The 21,615-nt window shown below is 46.3% G+C and overlaps 1 protein-coding gene across 1 annotated transcript in view; it reads left to right on the top strand.

The window, feature by feature from the left end:
* The window catches only part of LOC124544975 (PI-PLC X domain-containing protein 1-like), a 411,814-nt gene that overhangs the window by 346,094 nt on the left and 44,105 nt on the right, over positions 1 to 21,615 (top strand). The window contains exon 4 of the mRNA XM_047123723.1: positions 13,363 to 13,618. Within this exon, the coding sequence (XP_046979679.1) occupies positions 13,363 to 13,618 (256 nt within the window). The remainder of the gene's footprint in view (positions 1 to 13,362; positions 13,619 to 21,615) is intronic.

The following is a 21,615-nucleotide window of genomic DNA, read 5'->3' as shown; positions in this document are numbered from 1 at the left end:
ACATCGCCATTTCATAGCCACGGCTCTGTGCGGGGTGGAAATTTCCTGTCTGGCTCGGCATCTTTCTCACGATTTCACATTCTTGTGATGCTTCCCTGCATTCCGAGATTGCTATGAGGGCAGTTACAAGACACTTCTTTATAACCGCTCTCTCTGCGTGAGGCCTGGACAGACAAACGTTTAGGCTCCATCTTAAAATCTGCCGGCATCCGTGATTTATAAGTAATGTTCTTACTATCGAGAACGCTGACTTCTTTCACACACAATTCCCCGCGCACTGTGTACGCTCCTCCCTATTTCCGTGGGGTGCTGGAATTATCGAAACACTCCTGCTTTCTACGGCAGTTAAAATGACTGCCGCCAGGCCAGAACTCACAGGCGTTGCAGGTGTCTTTCAGTTCTAGGAGTGCTTCTCGTTGTCAGACAGGACCCTCGCAACGTGGGAGCGAGGCGAGGACGGCCGCCCGGCTTCTCGCTGCATGCTTGCTGAACTGCTGCAGTGTCCTCTCCTAGGGAGCTCGCCCAGGGTGTCCGTCTCCTCACAGTGAGTTGGCGGAAGTGGTCGCGGCCGGACGTATTACACAGCTCCTTGTCATGACTATTAAGCTTCTGATACAGAAGATTGAAAGTCACGTCTAAGTGGCCCATGCATGTTCATTTGGCCTGTCGCACACACATTTCAAAAGCAAACAAAAATCTTCACTCCCTAACAGTTACAGTAACACTTCATTCACTGATGTGGGATATTGTGGGGATATTACGTTTTCAGTCGTGCACTAGCATGTCGAGCCCAGTCGACCATTTACATATATGGTAGCCCTTAGTGAAGATGTACAAGACATGTGCAGATAAATAAATTTCCTTTCAAGTAAACTGTTCGTGAAGAACATCGTTACATTGAACGTGTTGATAACGCCTTATGACAAGACATGCACAAATAAATGAAGATCAAAACAAGTATACAGTATGTGAGCAACACAAATAACATTGAACACAATGAACGTGACTATAACGTCAGAGACGTACACAAGATATATGCAAAATAAACATGTATTGAAGACTCGTGTAAATCAAAAATATACGCGCGGAGTGGCCGCGCGGTTAGAGGCGCCATGTCGCGCATTGCGCGGCCGCTCCCGCGGGAGGTTCGAGTCCTCCCTCGGGCATAGGTGTGTGTGTTGTTCTTAGCATAAGATAGTTCAAGTAGTGTGGAAGTCTAGGGACCGATGACGTCAGCAGTTTGGTCCCTTACGAATTCACACACATTTCAACATTTCAATCAAAAATAAACCGCTCACAGTAACGCTGTTCGCCACATCGCAGATGAGAATACTGTACACCCAGACGACACACACACTTAAGAAATGTGAAACAAAAGTGCACTTTATGTTGTGACTTGGCAAGACAGCCAAGTCACTATGAGAGGAAGCCGAAAGGCACGCGTTTAAGCTCACGCAGGTTCGCGTAAGGTCTGGAACAGTTAAAGGAGTTGAGTCTAGTAAAAAAGGTACATAGCTGCTGGAATACTTAACTTTAATCCGTAACTGGTGAACATTGGTCGGACGGTACATGCATCACAAGATAAATAGCAAATGGTAATGGCGCCTTGCTAGGTCGTAGCAAATGACGTAGCTGAAGGCTATGCTAACTATCGTCTCGGCAAATGAGAGCGTAATTTGTCAGTGAACCATCGCTAGCAAAGTCGGCTGTACAACTGGGGCGAGTGCTAGGAAGTCTCTCTAGACCTGCCGTGTGGCGCCGCTCAGTCTGCAATCACTGACAGTGGCGACACGCGGGTCCGACGTATACTAAAGGACCGCGGCCGATTTAAAGGCTACCACCTAGCAAGTGTGGTGTCTGGCGGTGACACCACACTTTACACAGCTATAATGTTTATAAAACGCTTATTTACCAGAACTGCCAATATGGAAAATACACAATACAGAGCTGACCTTAAGTGGTATTCTTCATCAAAGAGTGCTATAAAATGGATACAGAATAGATGTCACTTCAAACATATGGTCGCACAAAACAATACATTTTCCGATGACGCACTTTATTGGATTGATAAGGATATGCTAGGTAGGATGGGAAGGGTAGCACGTTTTCATCAACAGTGCACATGTTTTCTTACCTTATAAGACGTACAACAATAAGATTTGTACCTTTCCTTCTTCCACATAACCCCCAATCAACATGTATAACGTACTCATTACTGGTCTTTGGGAGGCCTCCTTCTTATTTACTAGGCTGCATAATGTCAGCTGTACGAGCCGTGTGGACGAAAGTGAAGAAAAAAAATTGTTCACGTACCTAACTTTCTATACCCTTAACATAAGCATACTAAATTGAATAGTGTCAGCTGTGCGAGCCGCGCCGACGCCTAGAATCTCAATAATCTAAAAACAAATCATTTGTGTACCTTACTTTGTACACTCGGGATATTTTACCCAACCCTTAAATTCTAACATGCAAAATAATCCTAACATGCTTCAATCAACGTTTCATACACTACTTTACTAAGGTAAAATATCTTCTCCGCTAACTGCAATGTACCTTTGGTACGCCTCTGTATGCTGCAACAGAAATCTCATCAAATATTGGTGTGTGTCTAGTTTTCACGTTTACAATACACTGGGCACCTCACATGGATCCATCACTTGCATTACAATTAAATATATACAACAAACAATCAAATGGAAATGGCAATGCGCTTCCGTGAGCTGCCAGATACCCCCGCGCTACTGGCAGTATCCCGCTGTCGAACGCGGGCGGCTCCTCTCCGCCTTGCGCTGCGCGTCGCGACGGCGCACGGACCGAAGGCACACACACATGCAACCGTCACATCATCTCTCCAATTCGCCGGACCAAGTGCCCCACGCTTCAGGTACACATAAAATGAGTCTCTATGGTAAGCACAATAAATACGTACTAATTACTGCAACACAAAATCTATTCACAAGATACAGCGTGCTGTTAACAGACATCTACAACCTTCTGTACCTTCTACACAGTGCTCTATTGAGTCACGTACGCTCTCGGGATGCAGACGTTAAGAATCCCAACCTCGCGCTCTCCATCATAAACTGTTTAGGGACTGGGCGCCACTACCTGTCGAACCGAGTATGGGCCCTCGTACAGGTGGAAGGACTTTGCTGTTTTCGGCATCCAACAGCTATGCATTCTTACGAGGACTCGGCCCCCGATCTCGTAAGTCTTCGTCCCTTTTCCCTGCCCCATTTCTATTCTCTTCGTAGCCTTCTTCATCGTGAACTCTCGGGCTCGATTCTCGCGTTGCTGGCGTGTCTCTGCCTCTCCTCCCGTCGACAGTTTGACGATCCTGTCAGCCACAGACTTCTCCGGTTTCTGGAACTGTAGGTGTATTGGTCTGTATCCTGTACTGCAATGCACGGCTTCGCTGAAGTTCCTCTCCATCTTTGGTAGGCGCTGTACCCAGGCATTGTGTCTGTCAGGAACCAACATTCTAAAGAACACTCCCAGCTGGCGCATCTATCGTTCTGCAGGGTTGCATTGATGGTTTCTAATTGAGGAGAATGTCACTTTGATCCCTTCCTTTCCTAATCCTGCCTTCCAGCTCGGAGTTGTGAAAATTGTAGCATTTGTTTAAGAGGACTCTCTTGGGCCTCCCACACGTGCGCACATAATCTTCCGTCAGAACTTTTACACAGCTTTTCGTTGTGGTGCGGTTTGTGGCGTAAAGCCTGGCGTGCTTAGTAAATTACGCACAACGAAAATAAACTGCCGCCCGAACTGTCCCTCCGGCAGAGGGCCGTAATGATCAATACACACCAGGTCATTCGGTGTTTCTGGTGTGATGGCATGCATTCAGCCTCGCACAACCGCGTTTGAATGTTTTACACGCTGGCACATGTCGCATTTCGTAACTATCTCCGTAACTTTCCGTCTGAGAATGGCATGTTCCCACTCCTTGGCGATTGTCGCATACAGCTACGTCGCCCCGCAGTGGGCCATGTGCTGCTGATAGCGTTCGATTATATCTTCTAAAAGTGCGTCAGGGAGCCAAATTTTCCACCTTCGTTCTTTCACGTTCCACCGGAAACATACCCTCCTCTCGATCGTGCACAACAGAGCAGTATTTATTTTTCGCACACCCACTCCACCAACGCTGTGCATCACAAAGTCCTTTACTCTGCGGACTTCTGGCTGTTGGTCTTGTGCTGTGGCTAAGTCTCTCCTGTATTGTCGGAAACACGCCTGGTCACATTGTTCTAACATTGCCATTATAACTCCATTATTTTCTTACGCGACGATTTCTTCGTGGCCGTCCTCCCGCTAAGGATTTCTACTTAACCAGTCGATAAATTTGTTGTGTTTATCCTGGCAATAAGTGATTTCCAGATCGAATTCCTGAGTCACGACGTCCCAACGCATCACTCTGTTACTCCTGTATCTGAAGGGTCTTAGGGACGTTAGGTAACTCCTAAATTGTTTTCTCACATAGAGTTTGGTCAGCATTTCTAATTCTGTAGTGAAATGCCGTGTCTCTGCGTCCAATAGCTTCCAACTACATGTGACCACATTGCGCACGTTTCAATCCCTGTCTTCCTGTTGTAGACATCCCCCCCCTCCCTCCCCCATGGCTTGTACACTTGCGTCTGTGAAGAGTTGGAAAGGTGCCGCTAAGTCAGGATGCGTCAGAGAAATACTGTCATGAAACGCAATCTTAACCTCCTCGATCGCATTTTCCTCCTCGTTTCCCCAGGTCCGCTTCTTGCCCTACGTCAACTTCTCAGACAAATCAGCCTCAAGAACTGTCTTAACTCTCGCACGCGGGATGGCCGTTTCATTTTTCGATTTCCACCAATTTGCACTTTCGCGAGCGGATACCTTCCGGCGAGACCTCGAACACTGTCTGCGGACAGGTTCGCTTTGTCAGGCCTGGGGTCATGCCATATCTCTGCTGGCGAATAGGCTTTAGTACTTCTGTGGCGCACTTCATAGTGGTCCTCTGAAGCTCTGCATTCGCTTTCGCATTCTGCTCTCCACATTAACTTCTCTGTTGCTGTGAGGCCTTCACCTTCACCCTTTTTCATTTTCTCGGCGCGCTCAGAGCAAGGCATTTGACTGTGGTCTCGCTCTGCGTATTATCATGTTCCTTTTTTAACTTGTTATCAGGAATCGCATAGGCGGCTTGGGGTATCGCGGGAGCGTACTCATTCGCGGCATCTGGCGCTCTAAACCCTAATAGAACATGTGCGAGGTCTCTAACCCACGACCAGTCTCAACATGTCCGTCAGATACACTTTCGTTGCTGTGTGCGTGGAATTCTCATCAGGACTTGCGGACAGCAAACTGACTTCATCTCGAACCCCTGTTGCCTCTAATAAATCTTTAGCTCCCGCGGCCCATCTATGAAAACTTCCTTCGTGCCCGCTGCATCCCATTTGGGAACACTGCGCAAGTGATTGTACTTATTTTTATGTTTTGATTTCATTTCTTCCGTTTTATAATTTTATATCTTTGTTAAAAAAAATGTTCAAATGTGTGTGAAATCTTATGGGACTTAACTGCTAAGGTCATCAGTCCCTGAGCTTACACACTACTTAACCTAAATTATCCTGAGGACAAACATACACCCATGCCCAAGGGAGGACTCGAACCTCCGCCGGGTTCAGCCGCACAGTCCATGACTGCAGCGCAACAGACCGCTCGGCTAATCCCGCGCGGCTTTGTTCATGTTATTGCAATCATTATTTTTATTCCTCATGCTGTCTGATTTACATTTTATTTATAATCTCTTGTCCCGTTTAAATGTTTATCTGCATTGTTTTATCCATACTGTAACAAGAATTTCTGTTTTGAGAGTTTGTATGACGATTAAATGTTTTTCGGGGATTACCATCATAAAATATGTACATATTGTAACGAAAAAACTTTTTTGACTCCATTGCACAGTCTTATGTTATCTAACTAACAGATTGAAATGTTCAAACTTTTAAATATCATAATATACAAAAAAAATTATGAACATCACGTGCAAAATGAATCCAGTCCTTCTTTTTTCAAAATAAAATAAGAGCAAGTGCTGTACCTAGTATGATGATTAAAATGATGTGACAAAGGATTAGATATTTTAAAAAGTTATATGTAAATCAATTAATTGAATAAAAATAATGATCAGAATCATTTAGATACAAATTTGGAAATAAAAAGTAGTAAAGCACAAAAAAACTGGAACCCACAACCTTCGGCAAGCCAGGCACATACCTTAACCTCTACAACACAACACTGATCTGTAAATCGTTATCATTTTTGAGGTTCTAGAATTTCACGTGAAATTAAGAACGTGTTTTCGTCTATTCCTCGCAGACTAGGGCGAACCAGGGTGAATGGCTGCAGCACTTGACACCTGGGACCTAAACCTACATCACCGTATATGTATATGGTTTCAAAAATCAGATCCCACTCCTGTAGACGTCTCATTGTGAGTGCGGTTGCGCTTTACCAAAATTACCGTTCGGTAGTTTTGGTACACATAAATGGCGTGGTAAATGATAGGATTACTGGTAGTATTGGTAGCATTGGTAGGGAGAAAAAACATAAAAGAAACTTTAAGAGAGAAACTAGGCGTCGATAATTGCTCTTTCTGTTTTGTTTGTTTGGTTGTTTGTTTTGCACATAGTTAGAACCACGTGTCATTCAGTGTTGGCCCACTGCGTGCTTTACATCACTATAGAATATAAATTGCATTTTATAAGTAATAAAAATTAGTTGACTGCGTAACTTCTGCGCTTTTATATAACCAAAGGAATTAGTTTTGATGCAAGCACTGTTTACATGCATAAACACAAAAAATATAATTGTTATTGATATTTTGTGCTCAATAGAACTTTCTTCATCCTAATTAAGGGCATGAGTTCCGGTTATTATTGATAAATGCGAGAGGTGTTTGTAAATAACAGAAACATGTTTAATATAAGTTTGACGAAGTACTCAAGCGATATTTGATATATTATTGTTTTGCTGTTTTTTTAATTTTACCATTTTGTCGGAGGAACTGCGTTTTCTAGCGCTGTATGGTAAATCTGTATTGTTTTCTTTATTTTTACTTTAATATGCCTCTGTTTCACGTAACAGTATTTTCGAGTAAAACCTAAGTGAAACATTAACAAGTAATATTTTCCAATAAATACTGTTTGTTTTTAAGTAAGAGACAGGATGATAACTATGTACAACAAAAATGCTCTTTAGTTTATGCGGCCCTTTATATATCTTTATATATCTTCACTGCTTCCAAGTTTTAGGATAATCTTCTAAGATACTGATCGAATATATAAAGAAAGCGATAGTTATGAGATAATGCCTGGTAATTATACAGGTAATGCATGTTCGACCTTAACTGACCAAATCTACTGTACTCTACTCATAATTATTTTAGAATTGACGGCTACGACGGATGTAGTAGAGGCAGGGGCCACGCGGGAGGCACGAACCGCATTCCACCAACACCAGGACACCTGCACTGCAGCAAATCCCAAAGTGTCAAACCTTTAGCGTATCGGCACAACACCTTCCTGCTTCCTCCTTGTTTCAGGCAGTTTGGTATTCTGTGCGATCGCTGCAACCTGCGCTTTTGTTTGTTGCCTTCATTTCTGTCGCAGGAGTTATTATTTTATTCGTTGTTAATGTTATTTGTTGTGCGGTACTGAACAATGTCAGCAGAAAGTTCGTCGAAACTAATGAGTGGAAAAGTTCTGCGTCGTTCTCCTGGTCAGGGGATGGACGTACGAGGTCAATCGCGATAAATTGTTTGTGCGATACATGCCTACTTTGAGACTAAAAAACTTTATTGTGGCCCGCTGATCTCCGTTAACAATGTAATCGATAGAAATGGTGCAGCTCTGAACATGAACGAAAATATTGTTGTGAAGATTGGCAAGAAAAATAAAGGAAAGCTCAAAAACATCGAGACTTCAGACACTTGGGGGAAAAACGTTCTATGGCTAGGGGTTTACCGCTACAGATTCATATGCCGACGATGCGGTTCAGTGTCATGTTTATGATTATTATCGCAGAAAAGAAAAACCAACACTCATTAAGTTATTGGTCACTCTTAACGAATCAGATCTTTTCTAAGGCAGTCTCGTGTCATTAAATAACTACAGTCACAGGTACGATAATACTTAAAGCATCTGCCATCGCGACGAAAGTGGTGTCAGCGGAGTTTTTGCATTATCACAACAGGAATTAATTACGAGTGGATTCAGCTACATGTTTCAAGTACGCACTTCACAGTGGTAGGTACGAACATAACAAAATTATATATTCGTAAGTTTTGACATTTTGTTATGAATGCCTTGTCAGCAACGACTCCAAATGAAGTTAGTCTCGTTAACTCTGTCGTTAAGGGTTGCTGTGTATTGTAGTGGCTGTGCATCAAAAACCTTCGAAACTGGTCTTGCGTGTGTACTACGCTACCCTCACAACATGAAATAAATATTAATAGGAAAAACATGTGAAACATAGCATATCACACAAAATAAATATTACCGTTTGATACATAGTTGTAGTATTTTTTGCGTCGCTTTTGTTCTTTGTCCCAATACTGATTGGCTGCTTTGAGATACGTTTCGGACTCAATATTAAATGTGGTTATGTTAGAAATAAGTATGTCGATCAGGAACATTAATATGGCTTAATTATAAACCTAGAGATCCGTTTCTAGTAACAAAATGATACGGGCGACCGATTAGTACTTGTCGCGCGAGCGGACAATAGCCCGTCATATTTAACTGAAATTATGTCGTGTTAGAAAACTCTAACACAGTTCCACTTTGGAGCAGTTGAAAATTTCATGTATTCTGAATATTTCAGTAGCCTAATGTGTTCACTTAACTTCAATAACCAATAACTTTTCCGCATGTCGAAAATTCTGTGAAGTTGTCAGAAAATCCAGTTTCGTAAACTGTCCATGTATTCTCTTAAAATTTTGTTTCGGCAAAGGAAACTAACATGAAAGCGTAGTGGACCTCTTCCTGAAGACACTGGTGTACACTATTGAGCCAAAACATAATGACCACCTGCTTAATACGAGGCCTGTTCAGAAAGTAAGCTCCGATTGATTGCCAAATAGAAACCACAGTGAACATCAGAAATGTTTTACTTCTAACAATTAGCTACACCTTTCAGCTACTTCTCTACGTAGTCGCCGTTCTGACTTAGACTTCTGTCATAGCGTTGTACCAACTTTTCAATAGCCTCATCGTAGAAGGCAGCCGCCATTGCTTTCCGCCAATTCTCCACGCTGGCCTACACCTCGTTGTCTGTGTCAAAATGTTGTCTTCAAAGACAGCGGTTCATATGACCAGAGATGAAACTCAGGGGGAGACAATTGCGGACTGTATTGTGGGTAATCTAACATTTCCATTTGAAAACGATGCAGGAGCATCTTCATTGCCCCTGCAGAATGCGGCTGAGAATTGTCTTGAAGAAGAAACAGCACGACAGTTATGTGATGTTAGCTGCATAGCTTCACGCGAAATTTCTCACCAGGCCCTCGTACTTGGTGGCAGACACTATTTTCTAGACATCTTTGCGCACTCACTGCGAGCTCAGAAATGAGAAGAGCGACGTGATGCTAACTGGGGTTATACTAGAGACACTACCCAACACATCTGTGCAAAGCTTTATCGGATTTTCATAGTCGTTTCCATTTCGCGACCGATCGGAGCTTACTTTCTGAACGCCCCTCGTAGTTTGTTTGTCCGTCTTTGGAACGAAATACATCACTGAATCTGCGTATTGGGGATCTGCCAGATTGTTAGTAGGTTTATGGAGGTATGTGGCATTAGATGACCACGCACAAGACATGAAATTCGCGTAAATAACTGGCCGCTGATGTGCGTACGCGGTGACGGCGCCCGATAGCGACACAGATGGTTTCCACAAGATTTACAGCAGGCGAATTTGGTCGCCGAGACGTCAACGTGAGTTCACTGCAATGCTCCTCAAAGCACTTTGGCACGGTTCTGGCTCCGAGACGCGGACAATTTATGCTGCTGGAAGATGACATCCCCGTTGGGGAACACATCAGGCATGAAGGGATGGAGGTGGTTCGCAGCTGTCGGCGTGTCTTCGATTACTACCACAGCTCCCGTGCAGGCGAAGAAGAATGTCCCCCATAGCATAATACTGCTCGCAACAGCCTGCGTCCGTGGCGCGCTGCGAGTTTCGAGCAGCGGATCACCTCGATGACGGCGTTTGTGAGGACGGCCGTCGACCCAGTGTAGCAAAAGTGTGGTTCACTCCAAGAGCCGACACGTTTCCACTGACCGATGGTCAAATCCCGATGGTACGAGACAACTGTAGTCGTAGTTGACAATGTCTATGAAGAATACTCAGTACTGTAGAACACTCAGTATAATGTCGTTTATTGAAACTGAACTACACTTCTCGAACAATCACTATACACACACAAAACAAATAACTTGTAGAGCGTCGGTGAGGTCCGTCAGAGCTGGTCCTAGCTCGGCAAGGAACTCGCTGTACTGTTTTTTTTCTGTTTCTTTATTTAATTTCGATTCCCCCGAAGGGGGCGGGCTGGCAGCAGCTTAGTATGCCGCTCTTCAGCCTACAGACTTTGTTTTAAAAAGGTGAAGATAATATATAATAAAAAACAGGCGATAAAATCGAAGACTTAAAGGGTAACATGGCGTGGAACTTAAAACGGAACGAAGGGATGATGATGCTAATAAAAATACATACGAAGCAGACAGGTAAAATAATAGACACACAATTAAAAAAAAACACGGCGACAGTCTGGTTTCTGTTTGCAAAGGACATAAAATTGGTTTCTGTTTGCAAAGGACATAAAATTCACACCCAGTGACAGCGTGGTTTCTGTTCGCAAGACGGGAAAAGGTGAAACAACACTGAACATTCACTGGAACACTGCGCTAAAATATGACATACCACAGCCGAGAGCACGTGGGGAGGGGGGGGGGGGGAACTATACAGATGAGGGGAAGATAAAAAAGGGGGGAAGGTGAGGAAAAGCGAAGGGGGGGAGGGGGGACTGACTGTACTGCTGCTGCACTGGCCTTATAAAGCCGGCGGAGGCCGGCGGAGTGCTTCAACTTTCCCTGTATCTGTGAGGCGACCTCTGCAGAAAAAGGTTCGCATAAGTCTCTAACAAGTTCTGTTGTTTTGAAGAATTGTTTTCCTCTTGGTTGCGCCTGCAAGTGCTTGTGTATGTTATATGGTACACACGGGTGTCTTGAGTGTAGTCTGCCCGGCAGGGGCTGTCTGTGGCAGACGTAACAGTCTACGTATAGGGTTGGCGGAAGTACGACGAACGGTGTGCTCCTAGGGTTGGCAGATGTACGACGAACGGTGTGCTCCGAAGCACTTGTGCGTGTACCAGCATTCTGCCACACGATCCTACCTAGCAGAACACGAAAACCTCCGAATCCCAAGTTCTGTGAAGAGTCGTGGACGTCCGACAATTTAGCGCCTAGTGGTAGTTTCACTTTCCTGCTCATGACAGTTGCACGTGGACATTTGACCAGCTTCGCTGTTTGCGAGATACTCGTTTACGGGATCTGCTTAATAATAATCTGCCCTTTGTCAAAGTTGCTTTTCTCAATGGATTTCCCCATTTGTAGGCCATTTCTTCGCTAGGGTGATCCTCCATCCGTGTCTGCTCCTCTTACATACTTTTGTTACTGCGTCACGTGCCCGCAATGCCACCAGTCGGCATCCAACGTCGCGGTGCGCAGTAGTCATAATGTTTTGGCTCAGGACTTAAGGTAAATACACTACTGGCCATTAAAATTGCTACACCACGAAGATGACGTGCTACAGATACGAAATTTAACCGACAGGAAGAAGATGCTGTGATATGCAAATGATCAGCTTTTGAAAGCATTCATACAAGGTTGGCGCCGGTGGCGACACCTACAGCGTGCTGACATGAGGAAAGTTTCCAACCGATTTCTCATACGCAAACAGCAGTTGACCGGCGTTTCCTGGTGAAATGTTTTTGTGATGCCTCGTGTAACGAGAAGAAATGCGTACTATCATGTTTCCGACTTTTATAAAGGTCGGATTCAAACCTATCGCGATTGCGGTTTATCGCACCGCGACATGGTGCTCGCGTTGGTCGAGATCCAATGCCTGTTAGCATAATATGGAATCGGTGGGTTCAGGAGCGTAATACGGAACGCCGTGCTGGATCCCAACGGCTTCGTATCACTAGCAGTCGAAATGACAGGCATCTTATCCGCATCGCTGTAACGGATCGTGCAGCCACGTCTCGATCCCTGAGTTAACAGATGGGGACGTTTGCAAGACGACAACCATCTGCACGAACAGTTCGACGACGTTTGCAGCAGCAGTGACTATCAGCTCGGAGACCATGGCTGCGGTTACCCTTGACGCTCCATCACAGACAGGAGCGCCTGCGATGCTGTACTCAACGACGAACCTGGGTGCACGAATGGCAAAACGTCATTTTTTCGGATGAATCCAGTTCTGTTTACAGCATCATGATGGTCGCATCCGTGTTTGGCGACATCGCGGTGAACGCACAATGGAAACGTGTATTCGTCACGTGATGGTGTGGGGTGCAATCGGTTATACGTGTCGGTCACCTCTTGTTCGCATTGACGGCACTTTGAACACTGGACGTTACATTTCAGATGTGTTACGACCCGTGGCTCTACCCTTCATTCGATCCCTGCGAAACCCTACATTTCAGCAGGATAATGCACAACCGCATGTTGCAGGTCCTGTACGGGCCTTTTTGGATACAGAAAATGTTCGACTGCTGCCCTGGCCAGCACATTCTCCAGGTCTCTCACCAATTGAAAACGTCTGGTCAATGGTGGCCGAGCAACTGGCTCGTCACAATACGCCAGTCACTACTCTTGATGAACTGTGGTATGGTATTGAAGCTGCACGGGCAGCTGTACCTGTACACGCCATCCAAGCTCTGTTTGACTCAATGCCCAGGCGTATCAAGCCGTTATTACGACCAGAGGTGGTTGTTCTGGGTACTGATTACTCAGGATCTATGCACCCAAATTCCGTGAAAATGTAATCACATGTCAGTTCTAGTATAATATATTTGTCCAATGAATACCAGTTTAACATCTGCATTTCTTCTTCGTGTAGCAATTTTAGTGGCCAGTAGTGTAGATGGAGCGAGTTGAAGGAAATGTAAGATGACTCGTTTATTCTGTGCGCCTCCACCTGCTCCCGCCGAAATGTAAATCGTAAAGTAATTTTGAAGAGACTGCCACAGGGTACGGTAGTTGTACGAGTCTCAGTTGTGAGTGGGTGGGTCTGCAACTGTCTGACGAGGCGTGTGTGTGCCCGCAGAGCGGCGGGCGGCGCAGGCGGAGCCGCGCACGGGCATCACGGTGTCGGCGCAGGTGTCGGCGTCGCCGCAGCGGCCGTACGTGGTGTGGTGGGAGGGCGCGACTGCCGACTACTGGCTGTGCCTGTGGGACCGCGACCCGCGCGCCGGCGACGCCACGCCGCTGGCGCGCCTCGACCTGGGCGCCGGCCAGGCCGACCAGAGTGGCTGGTGGGACACCGGCATCGCCGCCGCAGACTCGCACTCCGAGCCGCCCAGGTGAGACACTCCTTCAGTCCTTCTCCGCACACTCGCCCTCGAACGCACCACACACGAGGGGGTCTAGAAAACAACCTCATCCCCTTTAAAACTCTCCATTACAACTAATACATTTGTCCCACCCCTGCTTCCACTGTTCCAGCCATTTTTGCAGGCATCTTTGGAAATGGCTCACAGCACCTCCTTCGTTTTTCCCTTCACTTCTTCAGTGTCGTGAAATCGGTGTCCTTTCGTGTCCCTTTTCGTGCTTGGAAGTAAGAAAAAGTCTCAGCGAGCCAAGTCAGGTGAGTAACGTGCGTGGGGCAGTGGAACCGTGCCCATTTTAGCCAAAAACTGACTATCAGAGATGGCTGTGTGTGCAGGTGCGTTGTCGTGGCGGAAGATCCAGTCTCCTGTCTGCCACAAACCGGGTCTTTTTTGACGAATACTGTTCCGCAATCTCTGACAGTTCATCAGTCTATCGACGGTCTGTGAACGCAAGCTCTGGAATTTTTTCAATATTTTCGCCGAATCGGGCAGCTGATGGACGTCCATAACGAGGTTTATCATCAATCGACATGTCGCCATTCTTAAATCGAGCAAACAACTTTCACACTTGGGTTTTTCCCCTGGCACCATCTTGCTAAGGTGTTTTCAACAGTACAACAGTTTCAGCAGCATTTTTACCGAATAGAAAACAAAATTTCACAGCTGCACATTGTTCACTCTTCTCTTTTTTTTGGGTGGGGTTGGGGGGTCGAACCCCCTCATATTTCCAATCGTTGGGTGACTTGGTGGAGACCTTGGTTCTACAAGTCTACCTTTGGGCTTTTCAATGACCTTTTTTGTATTAAAGACTTCAAGATCACTTAATATATACTCCGGATGGACAACATCGATTTTGATCCGTTGACGGCATATAAAACCTGTGGGACAGTAGAAGTACTGAGAATCCACCAACAAGCAGCATAGTGGCGTGGCTACCAGTGCGCCATCTGTGTCTATCCTTTAACGGGGAATGCTCACAGACAAAAGGCTCAGTGTGGTGCAAATGTGTGAAGCGAGTAGCCAACCGTGCCACGACCATGTACTACTGCTTCCTACGGCCAAACCAGCCATGTTAAAAGGGGTCAAATAATGGCCTTCTGAGTAGTCGGATGGGCCTTTCGGAGAATTACCACACGAGTTGGATGCTTACCAGCATCGTCGCACAACTGACGAAACACTTCCGACTCGTGTGACAATGGTCACGTGAACATTCTCAAACTCGGAGCTTCCAGAGGTGCATGCACAACGGATCGATGTACTGAAAGTACAGCAGTGACATGTCGTCCAACTACCACAGCACAGATACAGGGCTCGTTGGCCCAGAAGTGTCAACACGAACTGTTGAGAACCAGTTATTAGCAGTGAGCATTTGGGCACACACACCTCTAGCCCGTCATCCATTCGCATCACAACATCACGGCTCGACTACTGCCTTCAAACGATCACTTGCAAAACGGAATGGCGAGCTGTGATCTTCAGCAGTGGTAGCAGATTCTGCTTTCCTAAACCTGGTGAGTGCTGTCCCGTACGGTGTGTTCTTAGAAGATACACTGTCCCCACCCCAGACTTTATGTATGCGGCACGATAAGCTACAACTCTCGTCCATCTGTAGTGATTCTCGAAGGGACGCTTCCCAGCGCTTGGTATGCGCAAAATGTTGTTAAACACGTTCTTTTACAGTTCCTGCAACAGTAAGGTGATGTGTTGTTCAAACAGAATATACATACACACATCAAAAAAAGATTTTCATCACCTTGGTTCCTAGAGTTCCGGAACCTGTACAGAAAATTGGAATAAAGATCAACATAAACATCATTTCCGCCCTTTTTATTGCTCACGAAAATCACACACTGCATGTTGTATCACCATACAGCGATACCTTCAGAGGTGGTAGTCCAGATTGCTCTACACACCGGTTCCTGTCCTGTCCGTTAAACGCGCTAATAGCATTACTGCGTAATTTCAGTACCCAGTAACGCGTCCTCTTGCGTTGATGAATGCCTCTATTCGTCGTGGCATACTGTCCACAAGTTCATCAAGGCACTCCTCAAAGGCTATTCGGTGTAGATCCCTCAGAATGGTTGATGGGCCAAGTCGTCCATAAACAGCCCTTTTCAGTCTGTCCCAGGCATGTTCGATGGAGTTCATGTCTGGAGAACACGCTGGCCACTCTAATCAAGCGATGTCGCTATGCCGGCCTGAGTGGCCGAGCGGTTCTAGGCGCTACAGTCTGGAGCCGCGCGACCGCTACGGTCGCAATTTCAAATTCTGCCTCGGGCATGGATGTGTGTGATGTCCTTAGGTTAGTTAGGTTTGTTCTAAGTTCTAGGGGACTGATGACATATGTTAAGTCCCATAGTGCTCAGAGCCATTTGAACCATTTTTGATGTCGCTATCCCGAAGGAAGTCATTAAGAAGATGTGCACGATGGGGGCGCCAATTGACATCCATGAAGACGAATGCTCCGCCATTATGCTGCCGACATGGTTGCACTATCGGTCGGAGGATGGCATTCACGTATCGTAAAGCCGCTACAGCGCCTTCCATGACCACCAGTGGCGTACGTCGGCCCCACATAATGCCACCCCAAAACAGTAGGGAACCTCTGCCTTGCTGCACGTGCTGGACAGTGTGTCTAAGGCGTTCAGCCTGACCGGATTGCCTCCAAACACGTCTCCGACGATTGTCTGGTTGAAGGTGATGCCAATCCTGAGCGGTCCATTCGGCTTGTCGCTGGGGCCATCTGTACGGCGCTGTATGGTGTCGTGGTTGCAAAGGTGGACCTCGCCATGGACGTCGGGAGTGAAGTTGCGCATCATGCAGCCTATTGCGCACATTTTGAATAGTAACACGACGTCCTGTGGCTGCACGAAAAGCATTATTCAACATTGTGGCATTGCTGTCAGGGTTCCTCTGAGCCATAATTGGTAGATATTGGTCATCCACTGCAGTAGTAGCCCTTGGGCGGCCTGAGCGAGGCATGTCATCTACAGTTCCTGTCTCTCTGTATCTCCTCCATGTCCGAACAACATCGCTTTGGTTCACTCCGAGACGCCTGGACACTTCCCTCGTTGAGAGCCCTCCCTGGCAGGAAGCGGACGCGATCGAACCGCGGTATTGACCGTCTAGGCATGGTTGCACTACAGACAAGACGAGCCGTCCACCCCCTTCCTCGTGGAATGACTGGAACTGATCGGCTGTCGGACGCCCTCCGTCTAATAGGCGCTGCTCATGCACGGATGTTTACATCTTTGGGCGGGTTTAGTGACATCTCGGAACAGTCAAAGGGACTGTCTGTGATACAATGTCTATCTTCAGGAGTTCTCGGAACCGTGGTGGTAGAAAACTTTTTCTGGTGCATATGTGTATATAGTCTGTGAAACTCTACGTGCTTTGCAAGGTGTACACCAGCTTCCCTGGCCAACACGATCTCCAAACTCGTCTCCAATCGAGGACGTTTGGGTTTATGATGGGACGAGAAGTGACCAGTCAGCCAGCAGTTCTTACAGAACTACGTGAGCAAGTCGAGCAGGCGTGCCATAACGTTCCCCAGACAGTATTCGCCACGTGTACAGTCGACAGGATGCCAGGCTCAGAGCCTGCTGGAGTCGCATTCGGGAGGACGTCGGATCAATCCCACGTCCGGCCATCCTGATTTAGGTTTTCCGTGATTTCCCTAAATCGCTCCAGGCAAATGCCGGGATGGTTCCTTTGAAAGGGCGCGGCCGAATTCCTTCCCCATCCTTCTCTAATCCGATTAGACCGATGACCTCGCTGTCTGGTCTCCTCCCCCAAAACAACCAACCAATCATCAGCGGCTGCACTGCAGTCCGTGGAGGTTACTCCACCTACTAGAACGGCTGTTTCAGCATGGGTCACTACCTGATATCTGACAAGCGCTTGTGCTATTGATCTGTACATGCAATCGTTTCATGTACTACATATGCGCCGTTACAACAATCAGTGTTGAGTAAATTGGAAATCTCTACCAGTTTCTTTCCAGCAGTGTATTTCTTTATTGATAGCGCAAGGTGTCCTAAAACAGATACAGCCAAAACTTTCGAAATAATAATATACCCAGTCTATTCATACACTGCTTTTTCGTATCCAAAAAGCAATTATACTCTTTCAGCGCAGTACTGGGCGAATTATAGTGGGCATCTTTCCTTATCCAGCCACAAATGGTCGAGGTTCCATCTCTAGGGACAATTTGGACAGGCCAGGAGGTGTTCCACGTTTTGCACAGCACCACAGTCGCGCTTGTTCTCATCCACGGTACCACGATCCCACCTGATCTTGTTTGTTTTCACCGGGGCCGTCCATGGTCCTCCATGCATCCAGTTTTGATGTGGAGCCGCCAGGCACTACCTGTGCTCGTGGATAGTCAGGTGGCAGATCTTCAATTCCCATGGTGAAGAACCTTTCACGGGGTCTGTCGTCGAGGTCGGCACTCAGTGCCAGAGAGAGGACTCGATCACTGAATTGTTTTTGTAAGCGGGGGCTCGCAAGACTAGCAGCTCTGTAAGGCTTTGGCAAGGACGTGGGTTTTGTACCCCTGTTGTTATTCGACATGTTTCATTAAGACTTTCTGCGCGTGGTTTGATCTGGACCATAGCGTGCAGGCGTATTCAGCTGTAGAGAATCATATTGCTTGTGCGGTGGTTCTCAGGATAGTCGATTTTGCTCCTCATTTGCCGTTTATGAGTTTTCACAAGATATTATTTCTCGAGGTCACCTTCTGACAGACGTTTCCGCAGTGGTGGCTCTATGCCAGAGATCTATCGAACGTTACACCCAGATATGGTGGTTTATCTGTGATTTACAATGTGGCATTATTTCAGGAAATGCTGTCTTTTCGATTATCTTGCCTATATCGAAGGCGAAAAGCGCTTATTTGAGCCTTCGAAGGATACGGTTGAAGGGAGTCATTTCGATAGCATTCAGACAAGGCTCTGAGTGCTTCCTCCAGCGTCTGGTCTACCTCGGAAGTCCCGTGAGCTGCGACTGCCGTCTTATCTGCGTATAGAGAATGCTTATGATGATTAGGTGCTGACTGGTCATTAGTGTATGGGTTAAGGAGGAGAGTGGAGCAGGGGTCAGAACGTTTCCATCAGCCAGTCCATTTGTTGGAGCTCTCCACCGGCCTCATCATAAGAAAAACGTACCTGTCACAATGTTCCTACTGTTTGTTGTGCTGCCATTGTTTATGAATACAAGGTCGTACGTCGGAGGTAAAAAATAATTTTGATAGGCAGCACTTCACACTGAAAATAAATGTGCACACAGTTCTAGAACATCTGGCATATTTACGCAAATATTTACTATGTACCTACCAAAACTGAATTACATGCACAGAAAATTGTGCGCCATCTGCTAACTTATTCATTATTTTCACATTTTTTACATGAAAATAATTACCAAGCAGTTAGTATATTCCTTATCCATTGCCAAACATAGGGTGACGCACGAAATGAGTCACAGTTTGTTTCGTACATAATTTGCGAGTCGCTCCAGATATCGTGTTAAGCATCGCACAGCAGTAACAGTAAAGCTTGGAGAAACAAATGGGTTACGAAATGACGCCTAATTCACGAGACCGTTGCTAGGAGAATAGTGTCGACAACATGGTCGATAGTGGAAGACTAACAACTCAGCTGCGATCGACAGTTGTGTCACTTTTTCCCGACACCAAGTCGTGTGTCGGTCAGAGGCGGTTTTGACAGTAGTTAACACACAATGGGCCTCTAGCAAGAGAACCATCCGAGCCGTGCTCTGGCTGTACGATCACTTTTGTACGGGAAGCATCAATTTGGAAGCGAAACGATCTCGGACGAAGCCTGTGTGTCCGCCAGACAATACTGATGCGGTACGAGTTGCTCTACGGAGTAGCCCTAGCAGCTCGTGTTGCAAGGAGACAGCAGCGGCGTATCCAGATGCGCCATTCAGTGGATTCATGAATGTGGGCTCTGGATATCTGCATAAGATGATTTCTGCTCAGAAAACCACTGCAAAAGATAAGTGGTAGACACTGCTGTTAGTTCGCTGGGTGGAGAACAAGGTTCTAATGTTTTAAATGGCTCTAAGCACTATGGGACTTAACATCTGATGTCGTCAGTCCCCTAGACTTAGAACTACTTAAACCTAACAAATCCATGCCCGAGGCAGGATTCGAACCTGCGACCGTAGCAACAGCGCGGTTCCGGACTGAAGCGCCTAGAACCGCTCAGCCACAGCAGCGGAGGATAAGGGAACAAACTCTCAACAAGCTCATTTTCATTTCGACGTCGTGGTTAACGAACAAAATGTTTGCTCCTGGGCTACTGGAATTCCGCAAGTGCTTCATGAACGACAATGTCATTCTCCGAGCGTTACAGTGTTCGTTCGTCCCAGTTTCCAGTCATGGACTTACTGCAGCGTTTTTCTCTGAATAAACTGAGAACAATCGGCAATAACTTCGGAAGCAACGAATTAACGTATGTAGTAGCACCAGAGTGGCGTTGTGGTGTAACGGTTTCCAACGTGATACCAAGTCGTCCATGACGTTGTCCCCCCAATGTTCGACTTTTTCGCGTTGGCCTTAGTGAGACAGAGCGATGCTGTCGTTGCCACGAAATGGATCCATCATGTCGTCGGCTGCTCGCTAGCGGACGCAGAATTTGGCTCCGTCGACGATTGGCCTTTCTTGCCAGGACGACGGAAGCGCCAATCTGCAGTGAGGTTCCCCTGCGTCCCGATTCAACATCCTTTCTCAAAACGAAGAGCAATACAGTCATGTGGCTTATCGAGAATTGTGTTCATCACGTAGAGGGGGGAGGGGAGGGGGCGTACGAGCCGGGCCCTTGCCCTTTTTACGAATACGAATTGTTGGTTGGTTGGTTTGGGGGAAGGGACCAAACAGCGCAGTCATCTGTCCCATCGGATCAGGGAAGGATGGCGAAGGAAAGCGGTCGTGCCCATTCAAAGGAACCATCCCGGTATTTTCCTGAAGCGATTCAGGGAAATCACGGAAAATCTAAATCAGGATCGCTGGACGGGGGTTTGAACCGTCGTCCTCCCTAATGCGAGTCCAGTGTGCTAACCACTGCCCCACGTCGCTCGGTACTCTTTTTACCAACATACGATTACGATCCATTGGACGTGGCAAAGGATGGCACACTATCGTGAGATTTTTGCGAATATGCTGTACCTGGTATTCAAATGTCAAGCAGTTGGATGATGTCTGGAGCCCCTTTTCTGGTCGTATGTATCATTGTTGTTACCTGGCTTTTGATAAAATTGACAAAAAGAAGAAAAAAAAGTGTTGACTTAACTGGTCCGCTTGGTGTTTCGTCATGAACCCTTTTCAGGCGTATTGTTAGAGATTTTATTTCATTTGTGAGGTCCTGTTCGTCTACTTTTTTGTTTAATTAATAAAAAATGAACAAAATTGTTTGCAGGCCATAACTGGAAATGATTATTTTTTTCTTTTTTCAGTTGTAGAAGCCAAGTACGATTAAGAACGATTTTGTTTGTTTCCCTTTTAAGTACCGACTTGTTAGGTTTCAACACAAAAAAATTAATAAAGATAAAAAATTTAAAAAGTCCAGTACCATGTGTAGGACCAGCACAGCGAGAGGCTGGCGGCAGGCATCGTGGCCAGGCCTCCGATTCGACCCCATGTCTCCACCCAGCCTGGACCTGACTGTGGCCGTGCTGGTGGCGGTACAAGTTTTAATTCATTCCTCCAGCGTAGATAATTTACACTGAAGGGCGAAAGAAATTGGTGTAGGTATGCATATTCAAATACAGAGATATGTAAACAGGCAGAACACGGCACTGCTGTCGGCAACGCCTATATGAGACAACAAGTGTCTGGAGCAGTTGATAGATCGGTTACTGCTGCTACAATGGCAGGTTATCAAGATTTAAGTGAGTAGTCGGAGCACGAGCGGTGGGACACAGCATCTCCGGGGTAGCGATGAAGTGGGGAT

The sequence above is a fragment of the Schistocerca americana genome, chromosome 8 (genome assembly GCF_021461395.2).
Source record: "Schistocerca americana isolate TAMUIC-IGC-003095 chromosome 8, iqSchAmer2.1, whole genome shotgun sequence".
NCBI lineage: Eukaryota > Metazoa > Arthropoda > Insecta > Orthoptera > Acrididae > Schistocerca > Schistocerca americana.
The sequence above is the reverse complement of the archived record's forward strand: the minus strand, read 5'-3'. Positions and strand labels throughout refer to the sequence as shown.